The sequence below is a fragment of the Trachypithecus francoisi genome, unplaced genomic scaffold, assembly GCF_009764315.1.
Source record: "Trachypithecus francoisi isolate TF-2019V2 unplaced genomic scaffold, Tfra_2.0 Lachesis_group16, whole genome shotgun sequence".
NCBI lineage: Eukaryota > Metazoa > Chordata > Mammalia > Primates > Cercopithecidae > Trachypithecus > Trachypithecus francoisi.
Genome location: NW_022681461.1, coordinates 86,502,616 through 86,524,515, shown reverse-complemented (window position 1 = coordinate 86,524,515; position 21,900 = coordinate 86,502,616). Strand labels below are relative to the sequence as shown.

The window sequence follows — 21,900 nt, the reverse complement described above, 5'->3', positions numbered from 1 at the left end:
GGCTTAAGACACATTAGATCTACAACGTAAACAGAATGAAGCTGCAAAAAGAGTGGTTTCATGAAGCATCTCAGAAGACCCTCTCAAATTGTTACCAATTCACTAGATGATTTCAGGCCAGTTCCTGCTCCTCTGTGGGCCACAGTTACCTGATCCAAATGGTAAAGAGATTAAGCTAAATTCATTCCCATTATCTCCTCCAGCCTTCTCATTCCCTGATATTCTGACCATAATATTAATACCTGCTGTAGTTCCACTATGAATACAAGTCAGCATTTCCTAAAACATGGTGCCCAGACTGCTGCTACCAGAAAGAGCTGGGGTGTTTGCTTTAAAATGCAGATTCCCAGGCCACACCCAATCAGACATACTGAATTAGGACTGGGAAGAAGGAGAAGCAGGCAAAAATCTGTATTTCAAAAAGTGCCATTGGATGATTCTTTGGCACACTAAGGTTTGAGAACCATCGATATAGTTTATAATAACAACTCCATTTTACCTTGAATTTTCCAGCTTTTCATGGGATTGAGAAGGGATGAGCAATAGAGATATAAATTTTCCTGAAAGCAATTAATTCATTTAACAAATATTTGTTGAATGGCTGCTAGGTAATAGGCACTGTTCCAGGGCAATGGACACATTGCTGAACAAGACAAAGCCTTTATCCACATGAACCTTACATACCAGTAAAGGAGAAAAAGAGTAAACAGATATACAATTGCAGTGATGTCATTGTGGAAGGAGAGGTGTCTTTTGCTTTTTGCTTTTTGGAGTGGGAGGCATAGAGTTAGATCAGAAAAGAAAAAATTGGGGGGAAAATATATTCATTGCCAATTGTTTTCATTGCCAATTTTTAAAATGTCACTTTTTAAAGTGTAAGAACCTAAGAATATGTATACATAGTTTGACTTATACAATGATCACATCTAAAATTTTTAGAGCTATAGTCGAGAAAAGTAGCATTTTAGGGGGAGAAAAACGTGTCCTTAGCATAGTCTACATACTTATCCAGGGCTGAAAGTGAGATCGAGTAAATATTAGATTCCACTCTGCTATTAAAGCCTCACATCACTAATTTCTGAGGGGTGGTGTTTTCCATGAGTCTCACTTAATTTCCACACAAATATCTCATTTGGGGCCTGGGCTATTGCTGAAGTCTGGCTTGTATAGCTGCATTACTGCCATATGAAACATGCAGACCCATTTTAGTTTAAATAATATCCATTGCTGTTGTTTGCAGCTCTAGACTCTCATTCTAGGTGCTTCAGAGAAACCTTCCTTAGGCATTGGCTGTCAGTAAATGTAATACCGTGTCTTTGACTAGTGAGAAAGCCAGAGTTCTGACAGATCAAAATAACGCCTATAAGATGAAAAAAAAAAAAAATTAGTATAAACAGGAAAAAAGTTCATTTAAAAAAATCTTTTTGCATTTGACCTATGTTCGATTGGCATGATCAGTATGCAAATATTTCTAGATTTTCTTTGTCAAACCCCAAACCTACTTAGCCTAGAGACAGAGCAATCAATGTAGGGGAGCAGAGTTGCAGAGCTGGGGGTCCAGTCCTTCCAACTCTAGGACCAGTATTCATTGTTTGAGGTTTTTCTAAACTGGTAGGCCAGGCAGAGAAAAAATCTAAAATGTTTTGTTCCATTCCTTTAAATCTTATGCCCAACAGAGGAGATTTTTCTTTTCCTCCAGCATTGGATGCTGACCCTCCAGTCAGCCCCAAGTTACTGGTGGCTCAGGCTGAATTCACTTTGGCTCCAAAATTCTGAGACTTGGATCAAAACCACTGCAGGTGAACCCTAGAGGATCCGGCTGGAGTCTGGCAGGCCCGGCTGGCTGGCTTTCCTTCTTGCTGGGCTCCATCGGAGAAAAGTACACACACAGGGTGGGCAGGGACTTCACTTCCCTGTGTGCAGGAGGCATGAAATGTGAGCCCAGCAGGGGCAGAAGCCTGCAGAAGACCCTGGGTGAAAGCTACATGCTCTGGTGGATTCTGAACAAATATTGGAAGCAGAGAGATTGTTGAGTTGTGAGCCATGGATTCAGGGGAGTCAGTGCAGGAGGTAGCTGTCAGATCCATTCTCAGGGGAAACTATTCATTCTTCAGTATTTTTCTCTCCATTTAACCCACTGTTTTAAAACAAAATAATGCTGAATCAGTGTCACGTTCTGGGCAATAACATCATACCTGGTGTGATTTAGCAATATTTAGAATCATTTAATGCAAGAGCCAGAAGGAATCTTAGGGATCAGCTAGTCCACTTATTCCTGTTCCAGAGGCTGAAACTGACTCAGAGCAGTTAAGTGACTTGTCTAGAACTGCACAGCAAGTCAGTGCAGAGCCTAGACGGGGACCCCATGACATGCTGCTTGGTCCAACATACTTTCCTTTACTCCCACTCATTTGAGAGTTTCACAAGTAGCTCCCTCAGCTTTTGAAAGGGAGGATCTGCCCTGAATTTCATTCTGCTCTTGGAGAGCCTGTGGAATTATTAAATAGATTCATAAATAAGGAGAAAATAAAAAAGAGAAAAGTTAATTCCTTTTTCCCCACTCTCTTCCAGTTAAGAGTCTGTGTGCCGGCTGGGCACAGTGGCTCACGCCTGTAATCCCAGCACTTTGGGAGGCCGAGGCAGGTGGATCACAAGGTCAAGAGATCGAGACCATCCTGTCCAACATGGTGAAACCCTGTCTCTACTAAAAATACAAAAATTAGCTGGGCATGGTGGCGCACACCTGTAGTCCCAGCTACTTGGGAGGCTGAAGCAGGAGAATCACTTGAACCCGGGAGGTAGAGGTTGCAGTGAGCCAAAATCATGCCACTGTACTTCAGCCTGGCAACAGAGCAAGACTCTGTCTCAAAAAAAAAAAAAAAAAAAAAAAGAGTCTGTGTGCCAGGAGGTAGTGGGAAGTGTCTATGACATAGGATCGTGCCGCCATGCTTCCTTCTCCTGGACTTTGCTCCCATGTTCTAGCACAACAGAATATTCAGGACTTCATAGAATCCCAAGCACTGTGTAGGATTGTTGGGAACAGAGGAGCCACGACTCTAAACTGGACCAGATGTTATAGGATCTTAGAACATAAGGGCTGAAAATCAAAAACTTTCTACTTCAACCCATTCCATTTCATAAATATGGAAGCTGAGGGATGGTGATTATTTCAGACATCATAACTGCTATCAATATCATCACTGCCATTTGTTAATCATGTACTATATATCAGGTCCTTCACATATGTTATCACATTTAATCATCACAACAAAATTTTGAGGAAGGCCAGGCATGGTACACCTGGTAATCCCAGTAGAGATTGTAGGGAGGCGCAGCCAGGCGGATCGCTTAAGCCCAGGAGTTCAAGACCAGCTTAGGCAATGTAGTGAGACACTGCCTTTACAAAAAATAAAAAAAAAAAAATTAGATGGGCATGGTGGTTCCTGACTGTGGTCCCAGCTACTCAAGAGGCTGAGGTGGGAGGATCGCTTGAGCCGGGGAAGTCGAGGCTGTAGTGAGCCATGATCACACCACTGCACTCCAGCCTGGGCAACAGAGCAAGACCCTGTCTCAAAAAAAAATTTTTTTTGAGGAAGGTATCCCCATTTTACAGAGTAGAAAACTGAGGTTCAGAACAGTAAAATGATGCTACATTATTTCACATATTAGGGGCCAGAACAAAATTGAGATTAAAGTAGCTGGACTCTGATTTTTTCTTTTTTCTTTTTTCTTTTTTTTTAGTTATTTAATACTGTTTCTTGGGAAAACACAAAGAAAAAAAGACCCAATTAAATAAGCATCTCATTTCTTCTCACCTAGGTAGCTCCACAGTAAGCACCTAGTTGCTTATTAGCTGTTTCTTCTCCAACCAGGTTAGGGTATTACAGCAAACCTAAGCACTCTTCTGACTATTCTTTCATTGAAAAAATATTCAACAATTACTTATTGAGGTATAATTATGTGCCAATCACTCTGCTGTTGACGGAAACATAGGACCAATGAATACATACCTGGAGAGCTCCAGTGAGAGTAAAGCAAAATGCTTTTTAAAGATTTCATAGGCCAGACGCGGTGGCTCATGCCTGTAATCCCAACATGTCAGGAGGCCAAGGTGGGTGGATCACTTGAGGTCAGGCGTTTGAGACCAACTTGGCCAACATGGTGAAGCCCTGTCTCTACTAAAAATACAAAAATTAGCCAGGCATGGTAGCACGTGCCTATAGTCCCAGCTACTCAGGAGGCTGAGGCACTGAATCACTTGAACCCAGGAGGTGGAGGTTTCAGTGAGCCAACATCACACCACTGTACTCCAGCCTGGGCAACAAGCAAGGTACCATCTTGGGGAAAAAAAAAAAAGATTTTATAAACGATCCCACCAGCTAGTAACATCAGACATACTTAACAGCTAGGAGGGGTAAAACTTGAAATCACAGGGTCAGCATAAGTCCTGGCTGTAGCACTGTTGGTTGTGTAACTTGAGAAAATCTCTTAGCTCCTCTGAGCCTCAGTTTTCTCATCTGTAAAATAAAGATTAAAATCCTTACCCCATGAGGATCGGTTCAGAAAAGGAATGCAAAATGATGCACAGCCATGTTAATGTGTAGGAAATGATGTGCCTATTTACGTGTTTCTGTGTATCTTAAATCTCTGTGTTGTTGGTTGTCCCTTGATTAGTATCTTGCTGTATCAGTCTTCCTGTCTGCAGCAGCAAAGTCTTTCCTCCCATGATTCAAGAAAAACTCTGGTTCTACCTAAATTTCTGAAAGCTGGGTGAAGACTTTATTCCTACTTATATCTTTCTGCTCTTTGGACTCTCTAGATCCATGCTGTCCAATAGACCTCCCCTCAGTGATGGAAATGTTCTATCCCACATTTGGCCACTGAACACTTGAAGTATGGCTAACATGACTGAGGAACTGAATTTTTAATTTCATTTAATTTTTATTAACTTAAATAGCCACAGTCCTGAGTCTGATGGCACACAGCTGCCTGGGTTCTGCCAGAGACCTTTTCTTCCACCACTTCCTGGTGTGTTTTATCTCACAGAAATCCATCAACAGCAAGCAAAAATCATTCTTTCTCTTGTTGATTATTTCTGCGATTCCCAAACTTCATTGTATATGAGAATCACCTGGAGATCTTGATTAGACAGTTTGGTGGGCCAGATTAGACAGTTTGGTGGGCCAGGCATTGGTGCCTCATGCCTGTAATCCCAGTACTTCAGGAGGCTGAGACAGAAGAATTGCTTGAGTCTAGGAAATCAAGACCAACCTGAGCAACACAGTGATACTCATCCCTAACCCACGCCACCATTTCTACAAAAAAAAAATTTTTTTTAGTGTTTGCTGTGTCTACCCCCAGAGTTTCTAATTCAGTAGGTCTGTGGTAGGGCCTGAGATTGTCACTTTTTTGTTTGTTTTGAGACAGAGTCTCGCCCTGTCACCCATGCTGGAGTGCAATGGCACAATCTTGGCTCACTGCAACTTCCACCCTCCAGGTTCAAGCGATTCTCGTGCCTCAGCCTCCTGAGTAGCTGGGATTACAGGGACATGCCACCACACCCAGCTAATTTTCATATTTTTAGTGGAGATGGGGTTTCACCATGTTGGCCAGGCTGGTCTCGAACTCCTGACCTCAGGGGATTCACCCCCCCCCCACCCCCCCAGCCTCCCAAAGTGGTAGAATTACAGGCATGAGCCACCACACCAGGCCGAAATTGTCATTTCTAACACATTCCTGGGTGTTGCTGATGCTGCCAGTCTGGAGACCACACTTTGAGAACCACTGGGTTAATTTAGTATCTCATGGGGAGACAGCTGTGCCATAGTGAAATGAGCAGACCCTGGAGATCTACTTGGACACAAACTCCTGGGGCAGTAGTTCTCAACTGAGCTACTCCACTTTGGAGTCACCTGGGGAGCTTTAAAAATTCTTGACCCCTAGGCTCCACCCCAGACCAATTAAATGAGAATCTCTAGGCGCAGGACCCAGACAAGAGTTGTTTCCTTCAAGCTCCCCAGGTGATTGTACTGCACAGTCAAGGGTGAAAACCACTTTGCTAATTCAGCTTAAGCAAATTTCCTTGTCTATTAAGTGATAACAATAAAATTTGCTGTATTTGTATCACAGGGCCATTGTGAAAATCACATGAGACTATGAATATGAAGGGGTTTTATAAACTGTGACACCTAAAAGTAAGAATTTAGGCATTGATGGTCTTGGAAGGGCCTGTTTGCAAATGATACCATTATCCCCACTGAAGCAAGATAATGCTGCTCTCTCTGGTTTGCATTCTAGTACTGTCCCACTGACCAGGCTGCTGCAGGCACAGATGCTGAGCACGTGCAACAATTCTACAACCTCCTGACAGCCTCCATTGATGTATCCAGAAGCTGGGCAGAAAAGATTCCGGGATTTACTGATCTCCCCAAAGAAGATCAGACATTACTTATTGAATCAGCCTTTTTGGAGCTGTTTGTCCTCAGACTTTCCATCAGGTAATTACTACTATTTTATCTTCAGTCTACTTCCTCAGAAGAAGCCTGAAACCTTCTGTGTTTGTAACTGAATCATTGGTGAAACGTTTTCTCAAGAAGCAAATGTGAAATATGATGAGGCACTTAAAAAACTGAGCAGCAAGTCATGGAGGGAGCACTAGGCTTGCTGCCAGAACCCCTGGGTTCTAGTCCCAGTTCTAATGTGAACTTGCTGTCACACCCTGAGCAGGTCACTTGCCTGACTGGAAGTTCAAATCCCTCCTTTTTAAAAGGAAGAGGTTGGATTTAATGATCTCTTGGGGTCCCTTGCAGCTCCAACATTCTATGATTCTGGAAAGATCCTCATGGTACGTAAGCTGTTTCCTGGGAGCAAGTGTTTGCTTTGGAACATTGTATTTACCTCGTGGGTTTCTGTTTAACAAGTTACTATTCTAGCACACCTGATGGGGCCCTAAAGAGTTCCCACACATTCTCAACCCGGAGTTTTATTCCAAGAGAACACTCTTAGATAGAAAGATTTAGTCCATCCTATCATAGTGACACCAAACACAAAAAGGAAAAGTGATTTTTCAAAAACCTAGAACCTTGGAAGCTCCTCTAGTAAGTTCTACGTGTAGATTTTTTAAACTTTATTTTATTATTGTTTTTATTCACAAATAGCCTGTTTAACTCCATCTTCCTTGCTTCCTTTCAGTTATATATTTTTAGGAATGATACTGACTTTTTACCAAATATCAGAAAAATCCATCTTTCCCCTCTTTCTCTTTCCTGCCATCCCCTCCCCAATTTCATATCGTTACCAGAAACTCCTGTTTAATTTTTACAGTGCAGATTGCCAGGCCTCATTGCCATCTATTTTGGTTTGGTAGACTGTGGGAGAAGTCCAGAAGTCTGCATTTTTAACTCATGCTTTAATGATTCTGATGCCATCAGATTCTGATGTCATCAGGGTCCATGTTTATACTCTGAGTCTGAATCATTCTGTCCTGTGTATGCCTTCTGTGACGGGATCAGTAGGAGAGATGGGGTGGAGTTACAACTAGAGTGCCAGTAATAGCTTAATTTTGTAGCCAATCTAGTGTACACCAGAGCTGAGCCAGCAATGTGGCTGTCATCTATTAGACATGCAACAAAGGATTAAGTAGACTGTAAGCTCCATGCAGGCAGGTGCCATGTATGTCCTATTCACCATGTTTTCTCCCAGTGTCTGGCTCCAGGAGTAACACATGCTTCAACACATGCAAGTAGACACTTGGCTGAGTGAAGGAATGAATGAAGCTGTTTATCCAAGAAGCAACACGAGATTATTTGACTTGTGAATACAACAGGCCAAGATAGATAAATATGTGGCAAGAGATTTGAAAGTTAAAGGAAATCTAAAATTAAAGGAAGAACCACATATAATTCAGCCCATTACTTGTTATACACAATTCTTGTTGAACCGTCCTGTGTACTGGGCACCATGCATGGGCTTTCAAATCCTTTCTTTTATTTAATTCCCTCAACATTCTTAGGAGGTAGCAATTAGAATTTTTGTGTTATAAATAAGGAAAAAGAAGTCCAGAGAGATTTAAGGAGCACCCAAAGCCACACCCCTAAATTGTGATGTCCACATGGAAGTTCCAAGGCACCTTTCATGAAAGAAAAATGAGATGATGATGGACATAACGTAAACTATCAGGACAGATTTAAAAATAGCCCTCCGCAGCCCCAATGTTAAAAGCAGAGAAGGTAATACAAAATAAGGACTTGTTTTATGTTAGGCCACCCTTTAATTTGTGATAGACTTCTGGCACTTACAGGGACTTGGTTTTTGTTTTGTTTTGTTTTGTTTTGTTTTGAGACAAAGTCCCACTCTGTCACCCAGGCTGGAGTGCAGTGGCACGATCTTGGCTCACTGCAACCTCCACCTCCCGGGTTCAAGCGATCCTCCTGCCTCAGGCTCCCGAGTAGCTGGGACTACAGGTGCATGCCACCAAGCCTGGCTAATTTTTGTGTTTTTAGTAGAAACAGGGTTTCACTATGTTGCCCAGGCTGGTCTCGAACTCCTGACCTCAGATGGGCCACCCACCTTGGCCTCCCAAAGGGCCGGGATTACAGGTGTGAGGCATTGCACCTGGCCAGGGACTTGGTATATTTTTTTTTTTTTTTTTTTTTTGAGACGGAGTCTCGCTCTGTCACCCAAACTGGAGTGCAGTGGCCGGATCTCAGCTCACTGCAAGCTCCGTCTTTCGGGTTCACGCCATCCTCCTGCCTCAGCCTCCCAAGTAGCTGGGACTACAGGCGCCCGCCACCTCGCCCAGCTAGTTTGTTTGTATTTTTTAGTAGAGACGGGGTTTCACCGGGTTAGCCAGGATGGTCTCGATCTCCTGACCTTGTGATCCGCCTGTCTCGGCCTCCCAAAGTGCTGGGATTACAGGCTTGAGCCACCGCACACAGCCAGGACTTGGTATTCTTAAAGTCTGCACAATAGAATTGTAGTATCTAGCCTCAGGCCTTGGCAGTTTTTTAACATTTAAGAAAATCAAGGACAAGCCCTGTCTTAGGAGCCCTGGAGGGAACAGTCTCATGTTCATTGCTGAGAGAGGGGTGCACTGGGCTTCACCTCTGTAACCCATGAGTGCCTGCTCCCCCATGTCCTGTTCCAAGGAAAGCCAGTAATTGATTCTACTAATAAGACAGCAGGTGCCACAGCCCATATCTTCCCCTGGGCTGATGTTCACTAAAGACATTAGCATAGACAAGTGGTGCTAGTTGTTTATCCCGGAGAACATAGTCTTATTCATTGTGGGTATCTGGGCATGCTTCATAGCACCACACTGGGGTCCCAATGCTGCCCCATGGCTATCTGGGTGCCTGTGTGTCGTGATGTTATCATGTTGGACAGACTGGACAGACCTGTTTAATGTTTCTCTTCCTCTCACCTCCCAGGTCAAACACTGCTGAAGATAAGTTTGTGTTCTGCAACGGACTTGTCCTGCATCGACTTCAGTGCCTTCGTGGATTTGGGGAGTGGCTCGACTCTATTAAAGACTTTTCCTTAAATTTGCAGAGCCTGAACCTTGATATCCAAGCCTTAGCCTGCCTGTCAGCACTGAGCATGATCACAGGTAAGCACCACCTTGCCAAAACCACATCCTCATTTCTCTCCTTCCCTTTGTTATGGTGGGCCTTGACCACCACACACACCAGAAAAGTGGGAAAATAACTACCATTTTTTCTGAAATCTGTTATGTTTAACCTAGTTTAAGCAAAGAAACATGCATCTGTAATTTGTTGTCATAAACTTCTAGGAAAGAGAATCCATAGTCTATTGAATTGTCATTGTCAATAAGCCCAATATATGAAAATCTAACTTCCTACCAGAGATCTGTGGACAGTGGGACTAGCTGCTTCAGGGTTTGTTTGTTTTGATACAGGGTCTTGCTCTGTCACCCAGGCTGGAGAGCAGTGGTGTGATCATGGCCTAGTGTAGCCTCGACCTCCTGAGCTCAAGTGATCCTCTCACCTCAGCCTCCTGAGTAGCTGGGACCATAGGCACACGCCACCACATGTTTGGCTGTTTTGTAGCCCTGTTTCACCCTGTTTCCCAGACTGGTTCAGAGTTCTTTTTACAAAGCCTTTCCTAGGAAGATTACCTTACCCAGCCCATTCCTATGGAGCAGAGGTGATGAGGTTTCCCCTGTCCCCAATTCTTGGCTAGTGACCTAAAGTAAAACCAAAACACTATAGACATATCAAATACAACTTGATTTAATAACTTCGATTGGCAAAGGACTGAGAAAAAGCAAAAATGGCTCAACACAGCAGTTTTTATTTTTATTTTTAAAATTTTATTATCATTATTTTTGAGATGGAGTCTCGCTCTGTCGCCCAGGCTGGAGTGCAATGATGTGATCTTGGTTTACTGCAGCCTCTGCCTCCTGGGTCCAAGCAATTCTCCTTTCTCACCCTCCTGAGTAGCTGGGATTACAGGTACCTGCCACGACACCCGGCTAATTTTTGTATCTTTAGTAGAGATGGGGTTTCATCATGCAGGCCAAGCTGGTCTCGAACTTCTGACCTCAAATGATCCACCCACCTTGGCCCCCCAAAGTGCTGGGATTCCTGGCATGAGCCACCACACCCGGCCAACTGAGCAGTTTTTTAACCACAAGCATAAAACATACTTGATTTATGCCTGTCTCCCTCTATAGATCTCTCTCTTTCTATCTTTTGGGAGATAAAGGATTCCAAGGTGGGGTGGGATGGAGAAAGGTGCATGTTGGGCAAGGGAAAGAATATCATCTCCCCATGGCCATGGAGGCCCTTGCCCCAGCTCCCTTTGCCCTGGGGGAGAGTTTCCTGTTAGACCTCATTCTTTCCAGTCAGATGGGGCCTGGAGAGGTGGTGACAGAGGGTGGGGGCTCCAGAAGTGGCCAAATGAGGGGCTCATCCTTGTCCTTTTGGTCAGACACAAGCACAGGCTTGGCTGTTGAACTGAGAGTTCAAGTTCAGAAAAATATGCTATTGGCTATAGAAAACATGTTTCTCAGGCAGGTGGTGAGTTTCTAGAGCATCAGATGCATCCTCTGGTACAGATGGCCCCTTCTTTCTGTTTCACTGGAAATGTGCATTGGTTTGCCCAAGCATTGTTCACTTGCATTTCTTGGGATATCTCCTATTAGCTAAAGTTAGATGCATCTGTGCCTTAAGAGGCTAGGCTGGCTCATCATTTGATGGTTGACATGCAGGCAAAGACAAGCAAATGGTATGGCTGCAGTGAGGACTCAGACACTAGCCGTTCCTTCAGTATTCCAAATGGAAACTGACTTCCTCTTGGTCTTTGGTCCAGGATGAGAAACTCACTTTTTTTTTTTAATGGGGCTGCTAGACTTCCAAGAGAGCCATTAACGAAACAAAAACCAAGGCAGTCTCAAAGAGTATGGATTCCATTTGGAGGGCTTTCAAATGGCATACTGGAGCATCTGAAGAAAATAAACAGATTTAAGGCACAAGCATATTACTTCATCAGGACTGGAAGGAAACTGGTTCAAGGCTGCCTTTGAACTAAAGCTCTTTAGTTCAATTTCAAAACCATTCAGTAATTCCTAAGTCAGTTAAACATTCAAAACTAGAAAGTATGGAGTTTAGTTCATTTTAAAAAGACAAAAACAAAAGTCTAGATCCAGCTTTGGATTCCTACAAGTAAAAGCAGTATATTGCTTCATCTCTATGGGAACAAGTGTTGAGTCTAGTTAATCAACAAATATTCACTGACCTAGGCACTGTGCTGCATGTCATTGGGTTTTCAGAGATGATAACACACCTCCCTAGAGGAGATAGGCATGCAAAGTACTACAGTTGATGCAGGGTGTTGAGTGCCACTATGGAGACAAGGGAGTGAGTTTCAAGTGCCCAGAGATAGCAGGTGGGGGTGGTCTTCTCAGAAGAGATCACAGGAGCTGGTCCTTTGTAAATGCAGAGGATGTCTCCAAGCTAAAATGGAACAAGTGAGAATCCAGGCATAAATAAACATTTGCCAAAAGCCATTGAAAATACGGCTAAGTTTCAGAAAGGAAACAACTGAAAATTGGAGTGGCAGGAGATGTGACTGTTCTGATAGGTCAGGGTGAGGCGAGACATGAAGAACCTTCCACACCTAGGTGAGGGGAGCAGAGTTTATCTTGAGTACAACGAGGATCCACAGGTTTTGTCCAAAGGAGCCTGATGGTCAGGTTTGCATTTTAGAAAGATTTACCCTGTCAGTGCATTTTGGGCACAGATTAGAGTGAGAAAGAATCTAAGAGGAAAAAGGTCAGTCCAGGTGTGAAAGCCGTGATTCAAGAGGATGGCCCATCCCTGAAAGGCCATATCTTTGTTTCACTTTTTAAATGGAAATTGACAAATATCTAAGAGGCCAGGATGTGTGGGTGCCAGGAAGACCCAACCTGGAGAGACTGGGCAGTTCAGTACAGAGAATATAGAGTAGAAATTAGGAGAAGGGTGGTGCTGGTCCTTTTTCTGCATTCCATTTGTTCTGTGCCCTGCAGTTACAGCTGCTCAGCCCACTGCCCATTTATGTGGAGATTGGCCGGGGGAGGAGGCAGTTTGGCATGGCAGAAATAGCATGGACTTTGGAATTGAGCACGCCCAGATTTTAATCTTCAGTCCTGTGTTTAATAAATAGGTGCTATTGGGAAACACATTTCAGTTCTCTGAAATTCAGTTTCCCCATTTGTAAAATGGGGATAACCATGTCTATTTCATAGGGCAGCAGTGAGAATTACAGAAAATTCACTTGGTGATGTAACCAAACTGGATTCAGGATAGGCAACTCTGAATTCACCTATGGTCCCCCTTGGAGTGATAGTGACAGAGTCCAAGTTAGGCATATGCCTTCCCCTGCCCCTTGGAAGCATCAAACTCAGTGGCATGAGGAAACAGGTGGTGGCTTTAGAAGGCAGTATGTTTGGTGACAGTCTCCTTGGATGCTTGAGAGAGAGGCTTAAAGGAGGATAGTGATATTAAACTAATTAAGCTGCACATAACGAGCACTTATAATAGGCCAAGTGAACTACAGTGGTGTCTTTGGGCCTTCCCGAACGGGTAGCTCCCTTTCCTGCCTCATTCCTGCTGTGGTTTTAGCCCACAACAAAAATAAGCCCTCTTCTCTCATTTCTGTACCTTACAACACTGTTTGTGACTTACTGGTTGAAAGTGGGTTTGATAAGTGTGAAAATATCAGGAAATGGCAGAAAAGGCAATGCTTGGGAAACAGTGTGCATTGCTGTGGATATTAATTTTCATTTGAATATGAGCTGCCATGGATCTTGACTTCTGAATAAGCTTCGTTGATCATAAAGGGTGATTGTGGAGTAACAGCTGGGCTATTTACATTACAGAATTCATCCCCAAATTGTCTTTTCTTAAACCATAGAGGAGAGCTCATGAAAAGGAAATGGCATCTTAGAAGTTTAACTAGGCTTGCTTCCAGGAAAAGTATTAAGAATCTGGACAGTATTGGTGGTTTGCACAAACATGGCTTTTTTGTTTTTCTGATTCTTTTTTCCTTTGTCCTCCTCCTCTCTCTGTACCCCCTCATGAAAAACTAGGCGGTGAAGTGGGGCAGGAAATGGTTTCATTCAGATCATTCTCCTTTCCTGCAGTAAATAGGGGGTTCCCCACAGTGGTTGGTTTTCAAACGTTTTTCAGGTTCCCTGTTTATCTACCCCAACCATTACCCTTTGCCAGTGCTGCATCTCTGAAGTAATGCAAGTGCTTTGAATCTGATGGGATACCAATGAGTTGATATCTGGTTGCAGTTAATAATGTTTCATAAACAAGAAGCCCCCCTGCCAAACAAAGTTAGTGTGGAATTACCATTTTATAAATATCCACTCATTAAATAAGCATAAGGGCCTACTATGTACCAAGCATTGTGACAGTCTCTAGGGATGCAAAGATGAGGCAGGCATGCATTCGGCTGTCAAGAAGTAGGTAGTCTACTAGGAAGTCATAGATTATGATATATTAACTTGATGTGTAGCGATTAGTGCTCAGGTCCTGAAAAGGCACAGAGGTAGTGCGGGCTAAGTCCAGATTACTGCTAACTTTTTTGAGGTGAAGGAAGGTAGAAGTGTTGGTCATGAATGACTTCTCAAAGAGGTAGCATCTAGACATGAGAAGACATAAAGAACATTCCAGATGAAGGAAAGAGAACCGCAAGGGCATGGCAGGTGAATGCCTTAGTACAGTTTAGGGTTAAAACAATTACAGTGGAGCTGCATTGTGCATATATTAAAATCACATATATGATCCAAGTAGAAAGAGGAGAAAAATTAAGAGCGCAGGCTATTGCATTCGATGACTGTATGTCCTGGAATGAGCATGACAGAGAAGATATGAATCCACTGGAAGTCATGGTTTCTCTGCCTCTGGTGATGAGTGCTGAGAGCATGTCTTGTGCTTTTGGGAAAGTTAAAGGATTTTCAGGGATAAAACTCATTCTATGTGATATTTACCTTCTGGCCTGAGGTGATTACCTAACCTCAGAGCACAATGCTTTTCCTGTAGAGAAATAGGGGAAATAAGATTGGAAAGGTAGTTTTGAAGCAGATGGCAGAGGGAATCTCAAGTGCTCAAATGCCATTTTGTTGTTCCCCATGACTTTCTTTTCCCTACTCAGGTCATCTGTCAAGTGAGAAAATGACTCCTTTCTCTTCTGACTGTAGTCTTTTTCCTGGTCTTATTGAAACATGACCTCTAAGACTGAGAAGGAGGAAGGAGGGCAGAACCAGGGCAGAAAGTATGAAACAGTGACACAGCAGGACTAGACAGGTGGCTGACCATGCCACACCCTCCACCATCTGTCTTTCCAGAGCTCCAGTGCTCACTGTAAATGGTTACCTGGTTACTCCTGCTTTTGCATCAAATAAAGCCGTCAGCTACATTGCAAGGAAAACTAAGTGTAAAACTTAGCAGGGCAAAATAGTTAAAAACAAAAAAGTGGGAGAGGGGAGAGGCCACAGGATTTAGAGACCGGAGATCTGAGTTCAGGTCTTCACCCTGAAATGTGCTGTCTTTGCAATCTTGGATAAGTTCGTTACCCTCTCTGAATCTCAGTTTCCTTCTTTCTAGAAGATGTCTACTTGCAGGTTTCTTATAAAGATTGAACGAACTAATGTGTACTATGCAGAAAAAAAATTAGACAAACCTTCATTGTTATTATTATTATATTATTTGTTTTACACACTTCTATGAAGAGCCAGCTGTCTTCCTCTCTAGGAATCCATAAAAGTGTTCATGCATCCCTGCAATTGAATATACACATTGTATTAAGGAATTTCTTTGTGTCTTTCTTTACCAGCTAGACTGTGGGGTTCTTAAGGACACGGAGAGTCTTATTAGTATCTTTAAAATTACTTTACCATTTACAAGTATCTGGCATATGACAAATATTCATTGAATGAATGGGCCAATTGTGAGTATCAGGAAGTCTCCCAAATTAGAAAAATCTGAATTAATAATTTTTAGCCTACCACAGTCATGAGAAAAGTATGAATTCTTGAAAATTGCCTTCTTTGATTCAGATTAATTCAGTAAATACTTATTGAGCATCTACTGTGCACCAGACACACATTCCCTTACCCTCAGAGTCCGTGGTCTTACTGCAGAGAGAGACAGACACATACTCTACCAAATCAAAGACAGTCAGACTGAAAAGTACCATTTAAATCAGCCTCACCACAGACTGCTGACTGACTTGTGGCTTCCTGACCAGCGTGGGCTCAATGTCTCTGGGACTGCCCATCAGTAAAGGATGTTGTATATGACATGAGTGGTAGCAATAAGGTGAATTCCCAGAAAAAGGGGTAGAGCTCAGAGTGGGGAGTCCTGTTTGTTGGTGTTTGAACTACACATACCTCTCTCTCCAGGGGCCCACCTTTCCTTCCCCTTTGGCTGGAACTGCATTGTTGTCACCAAGTTAACCTTTGCCCTAACACCTGCTCAGAAAGGGGAGTTACTTTTCCCCTTGGTGGGGCTCCTGATGGTTACTATCATCCCTTTCTTTATCCCCTACTCCCTGCCATGAGGAAGAGAATTTGACATTTCTCATATAAGCCCAAGAGGCGGAACTGGGAACTACATATAACAGCAGTCCCCAACTATTTTGGCACCAGGGACTGGTTTCATGGAAGACAATTTTTCCTTGGACTGGGGTCGGGGGAATGGTTTTGGGATGATTCAAGTGTATTACATTTATTGGGCACTTTATTTCTATTATTATTAGATTGTAATATATAATTAAATAATTTTATAACTCACCATAATGTAGAATCAGTGGGAACCCTGAGCTCATTTTCCTGCAACTAGATGGTCTCATCTGGGGGTGATGGGAGACAGTGACAGATCACCACACATTAGATTCTCATAAGGAGCATGCAACCTAGATCCCTCACATGCACAGTTCACAACAGGGTTCACACTCCTATGAGAATCTAATGTTGCCACTCATCTGACAGGAGGCGGAGCTCAGGTGGTAATGCAAATAATGGGGAGTGGCTGTAAATACAGACGAAGCTTCACTTGCTTGCCCGCCGCTCACCCTGTTGTGTGGCCCAGTTCCTAACAGGCCATGGACCAATACCATTTAGGGACCCCGGATACATAGGAAGGCAAATTTTAGCTCAATATAAGAAAAACTTTCTCATAGAAAGAACCATTTGAAATTGGAATAGGCTGCCTTGAGGAGTGAGTTCCCGCTTTGGGGAATGGGGTTTACAGAGACTAGATGAACACTAGGTGTGGACTGAGTCAAGCATCTTATGGGTACTAGGATTGACTAGAGCAGAGTTTCTCCAGCGTTCACATCACTGGGCATCTTGTTGCATTGCAGATTCTGGTTAGGTAGGTCTGGGGCAGGGCCTACCTAAACGGATTCTGCATTTCCAGCAAGCTCCCAGGTGACACTGATGCTGCTGGTCTGGGGCCCACACCTTAAGTAGCAAGGAACAAGGGAACCTATTGGCAATTAGCAATCTATGAAATTAATAACTACCATTTTAAAATACTCGGTGCCAGGCACTGTGCCAAGGGCTTTACATGTGTTATTTTGTTTAATGTTGCTTAATAAATAAACTTGGAAGTACCTGGAATAGCTAACAGCAGATATAGAAAGCATGGAGATCAGTCAAGAGCTATTAAAATGATCTAGATAGCAAAGATATTGAAGATCCTGGTCCAGAGGCCATGGGTATTGAGAGGAAGATATAAATGCAAGGAACATCACAGAGATAATAACAGAAGTTCTTACAATGGATTAAATATGATGGCTCAGAGGGAAGGAATTGTTAGAGATGATTATGAGAAAGGCTGTAATATAATAGACAAGCTTAAAGAAGTGGGTGATTTGAAGGGGAAGGTAATGACTTGAGTTTTAGATAGAGAGGATACTTGCAAATATTCACTAAGTGCTCACTATATGCTAGGCATGGTTCCAAATACTTGACATGTACTAACTCGTTTACTTCTCATAACAACCCATAAGGCAGGTACCATTATTAGCACCATTTTACAACTGTGGAAACAGACCCAAAGTCACCCAGTTAATAAATGGTCAAGGCCAGGCGTGATGGCTCACGCCTGTAATCCCAGCACTTGGGGAGGCTGAGGCGGGCGGATCACAAGGTCAAGAGATGGAGACCATCCTGGCCAACATGGTGAAACCCCGTCGCTACTAAAAGTACAAAAATTAGCTGGGCATGCTGGCACGCACCTGTAGTCCCAGCTACTTGGGAGGCCAAACAGGAGAATCGCTTGAACCCAGGAGGCGGAGGTTGCAGTGAGCTGAGATTTCACCACTGAACTCCAGCCTGGTGACAGAGTGAGACTCCATCTCAAAAATAAATAAATAAATAAATAAGTGGTAGACCTCAGGTTTACAGCCAGGAAATCTAATTCCAAAGCTTTGATATGGTAGGTTTTAGATTTTGTGAAGTTCTTTACTGTTGTTAGCTTCTTAATAACTTCCAAGCTGTATATTTATTCTTAGCAGCTTACTCTTTTAGTACTTATATAATCATTTTTCACAGATCCTTGATCTTCTGTGTATCCATTTAACAGGTATTTATTGGGTGTCTCCTATGTACTAGGCTTGGTGCTGGAGATACAATGTTAAGCAAATATAGTTCATGCCCCCATGGTGCTTACAATTAATGGGAGGAGAAACATCATGTAACTATCTGATTTCAGACTGTTGTGTCCTGCAAAGGGAAAGATTAGAATGCCAGAGGAGAACATGATCTAGAATGGGGGTAAAAAGGGAAGCTTCCTTCAAGAAATATTTGATCTGAGATCCAAAGAATGAGTAGATCTTAACCAGGTGAAGATGAGAAAACATGAGCGCAGACCTAAATGTAGCTCTATTATTTCATTCCATCACTCTCTCTCCCTGACTCCTTCTTCCCTGGTTCCCTCTACCTCCCAACCCCTCCCTCTTGCTCTAAGCAGAGATGTCTATGCCTGGATAGCTAAAATGCACAGGAATCCAACAGTGTCTTTAGATGTTCATACCACACAAGGATTAGGAGTGTGATCTGTCTGTCACATCTCTAACCCCAGTAGTTATAACATTCCTTGCCACAGAATAGGTGCTCAATAAATAGTTGTTGAAAGAAGTAATTAGTTAATTTGGTGCACAGAAAATAGGAGAGAGTTATAGAAAGGCTAGTTCATCTCAGGACGAGAAGAAACTTTCTAACAACTAGAGACGTCCAGAGATAGAAGGCATCCTGTTATAAGAGAAATATCTCTGGACTTAGAGTGAAAGAAAATAGCCCCTTGCTAATTTTGACTATGGGCAAATTACTTAATTGAGCCTTACTCTCCATACCTGTTAGTTAAAGATAATCTTTGTCCTGCCTAATTCACAGGATTGTTGTGAGAGTGAGATAAAATAAATAAGCTAAGTAAAAGAGTGTTACATAAAGTGCTATTAAATATATTTGTATTGTTAAGGCATAATATTATAGTTAACTCCCAGTCCAGCCACTACCTGACACTCTCTTTATGGTAACTTGTGGTAGAGATTCTTGTCTTAGATGGGAATTTGAACTAAATAACTCAAACCCTTTCCAATCTATATATACAATGATTATGACATATAAGTCAATTACTTAACCATTTCTGTATGTTATGTTTTAAAGTTTTGAATATATAATGCCAGAGTTAAAATACTGAAGCATTCTATGAAAATTATATAGACCAAAATGCAAGAAATATTAAGAAGTTTGTTTTGTTTAATGGTGGACAAAGACCTTAAACTAAAATCTTCCGTGTATAATTCTCTAGGAAGGGGGATAGTCCAAATGCCTTATTTCCCCCCGAATTTATGAACTCTGTATATCAGCTCCGTAGCCATGTTTACCAAGCTACAAGAAGAAAGGAGATCCCTTTAACTAAAATGTCAGTGATTAGGTTTTAAGGGATTTCAAATTACTAGGGAAGGACCCAGACACTTAGTGACTCCCTAGTGATTTGAAAATCTTCTTGGCTGCTGGCAGTAGTTTGCATAGAGACTGAATATTATCTCAGCCCTTTTGAAAAAGTAAAGAAGCTACAAATCCAGTGGCTGTTCAAAACAACAAAGAAGGGTTGAGGTGCCTTTGGCTTCTAACAGGAGTGCCTCTGAATTCCTCAAGGAATTCCAGGCCTAGAGTTGATCCAGCTGGCAGGAGGTATCGATCTCCACTTGAATTCACTGAATAAATAATGGTTGCCATAGTTATTGAGCAGTCGCAACTGGTTGGAGAGCAGGGAAGACTCTGCAGTACCTTCTGGGAGTTTGGCCATGAGAAAGTCTGGTTACAAGGTTCCACAATTAGCCCCCTCCCCAAATCCAGCCAACATATTGCTCAGTTCCTGTATCCTGATGATGAATATGAGATCTTGAATGTTATGTAAGACATGAGACCCTGAAAGGAAGGGAAAGCTTAAGTCAATGGACTGGTATTTATTCTGAGAAAGGCGACTCTCCCTAGGTTATGAATCTAATTGGATATTTCTCACTATTAATTGAATTTAGTATCAGCAAGGTGATGTTTGATCATGTTATAACTACTCAAGGACTTCACAAAGGACGAAATCCATCTTGTTCTATTTTAACATTATTATACAAAGAGCACAACCTGGACATTTTAAAAGAAAGGAAAAAGTTATCCCCAAACCCCATAGGTATTTTCATGTTTATATTTTCTTTCACCCTTCTTTATATGAAGAAATAATATTTGCGTAGATGGAATCACAGCTTTAGTATTTAATATTCTACTCTTTATTTAATGTTGTAAACATTTTTTATTTTGCTTCACAGCCTTCATATTTGTTCTGTTTGATGTCTCCAGAATCTTCCCTTCCATATACCATTATTTACTTAACAGTTCCCCTATTCTTCAGCCCATTGCCTTTTTCCAGTTTTTTTGTTTGCTTTTGTTTTGTTTTGTCTTGGTAATAGATAATACTGAACCAAATGTCTCCATGTATACAGTTTCATTCTTCTGTTAAATGTTTCCTTTGGATAAATTCCCAAGGGTGAGATTACATGGTCAGAGGCTATGGACGATTTATAGCTCTTGAAATTTATTGCCAAATTTACAGCGTGTTCTTTTGTTTTGGGGAGAAAAATAAAACTTTAGGCAGAACACCACTGCATGCCGGATTTTCTTAAAATTCACTCTCAGGTGCTTCTTCTGAGACTGAAACATGGAGCCTTATGTATTTAGTAAAGATAAGCCGTAGGAGACAGATCTGCATCTGGGCTGATTAGCTAATAGTTTCTCAGGGAAAGCAAAATGATGCACTGCAAAGCTTGGAAATTAGGCCACTAATTGCCTTTTGTTAGACCTAGGAGTTGCCAGCCACTTGCCCACTGGCAGGCATTGTCTTTGGTTCTGATTATTCCACGTGTATAGCTCTCTACAGTTGACAGACCACTTTTCCATAACATTATCTTAATTGAGCCACAACAGTCCATGGAGTTGGTTTTTATTATCATTTTACTTTTTCTTTTAATTTATTACATAACATTGAAGACACACAGGAAGAATACAGCAAAGGCTGTGTATCTGCCACCCAATAATTCTGATTTTCCTGTGAAGACATTGAGTCTTAGAGAAATTAGGTCACCCCGCTAGTAAGTGACAGAACCAGAACTAGAACCCAGGTCTGTCTAACTCCAGGGCCAGTGCCCTTCTCTTTATAGCATATTGCATTGAGACAAGATGCCTGCAACTCACAATCCACGGAGATGCCGCTGGCAATCTTCATGGTTGTATTTTGATATTATAACATATCAGGCCAGGTGCAGGAGTGCGTGCCTGTAATCCCAGCACTTCGGGAGGCCGAGGTGGGTGGATCACTTGAGGCCAGGAGTTTGAGACCAGTCTGGCTGATATGGTGAAACCCTGTCTCTACTAAAAATACAAAAATTAGCCAGGTGTGGTGCACACACTTGTAATCCCAGCTAATTGGGACGCTGAGGCAGGAGGATCTTTTGCACCCAGAAGATGGATGTTGTAGTGAGCTGAGATTTCACCATTGCACTACAGTCTGAGTGACAGAGTGAGACTCTCTCGAGAAGGAAAGAAAGAAAGAGAGAGACCGGAGGGAGGGAAGGAGGGAGGGAGGGAGGGAGGGAGGGAGGAAGGAAGGAAGGAAGGAAGGAAGGAAGGAAGGAAGGAAGGAAGGAAGGAAGGAAGGAAAGGAAAGGAAGGAAAGGAAGGAAGGAAGGGACAGATACACATCAGAACTCAGAGCTTTGGGGCCTTACAGATAATTAAGTTCAATCTTCTCCTTTTACAGGGCCCCAAAGAGGGAGGAACTTCCCCAAATCATACACAACTAGCCAAACTGAGGATAATGCAAATTT

The 21,900-nt window shown here is 42.5% G+C and overlaps 1 protein-coding gene and 1 long non-coding RNA gene across 3 annotated transcripts in view; one reads left to right on the top strand and one right to left on the bottom strand.

The window, feature by feature from the left end:
* NR4A3 (nuclear receptor subfamily 4 group A member 3) overlaps positions 1–21,900 on the top strand; it is a 43,802-nt gene that overhangs the window by 16,526 nt on the left and 5,376 nt on the right. For both annotated transcript variants that reach the window (XM_033237980.1, XM_033237979.1), the window contains 2 exons: positions 6,298–6,497; positions 9,429–9,607. In XM_033237980.1, the coding sequence (XP_033093871.1) occupies positions 6,298–6,497; positions 9,429–9,607 (379 nt within the window). The remainder of the gene's footprint in view (positions 1–6,297; positions 6,498–9,428; positions 9,608–21,900) is intronic.
* The window catches only part of LOC117098922, a 60,212-nt gene continuing 48,827 nt past the window's right edge, over positions 10,516–21,900 (bottom strand). The window contains exons 4-5 of the long non-coding RNA XR_004443646.1: positions 11,758–11,975; positions 10,516–11,464 (exon numbers count right to left, since the gene is read on the bottom strand). This is a non-coding gene — a long non-coding RNA (uncharacterized LOC117098922). The remainder of the gene's footprint in view (positions 11,465–11,757; positions 11,976–21,900) is intronic.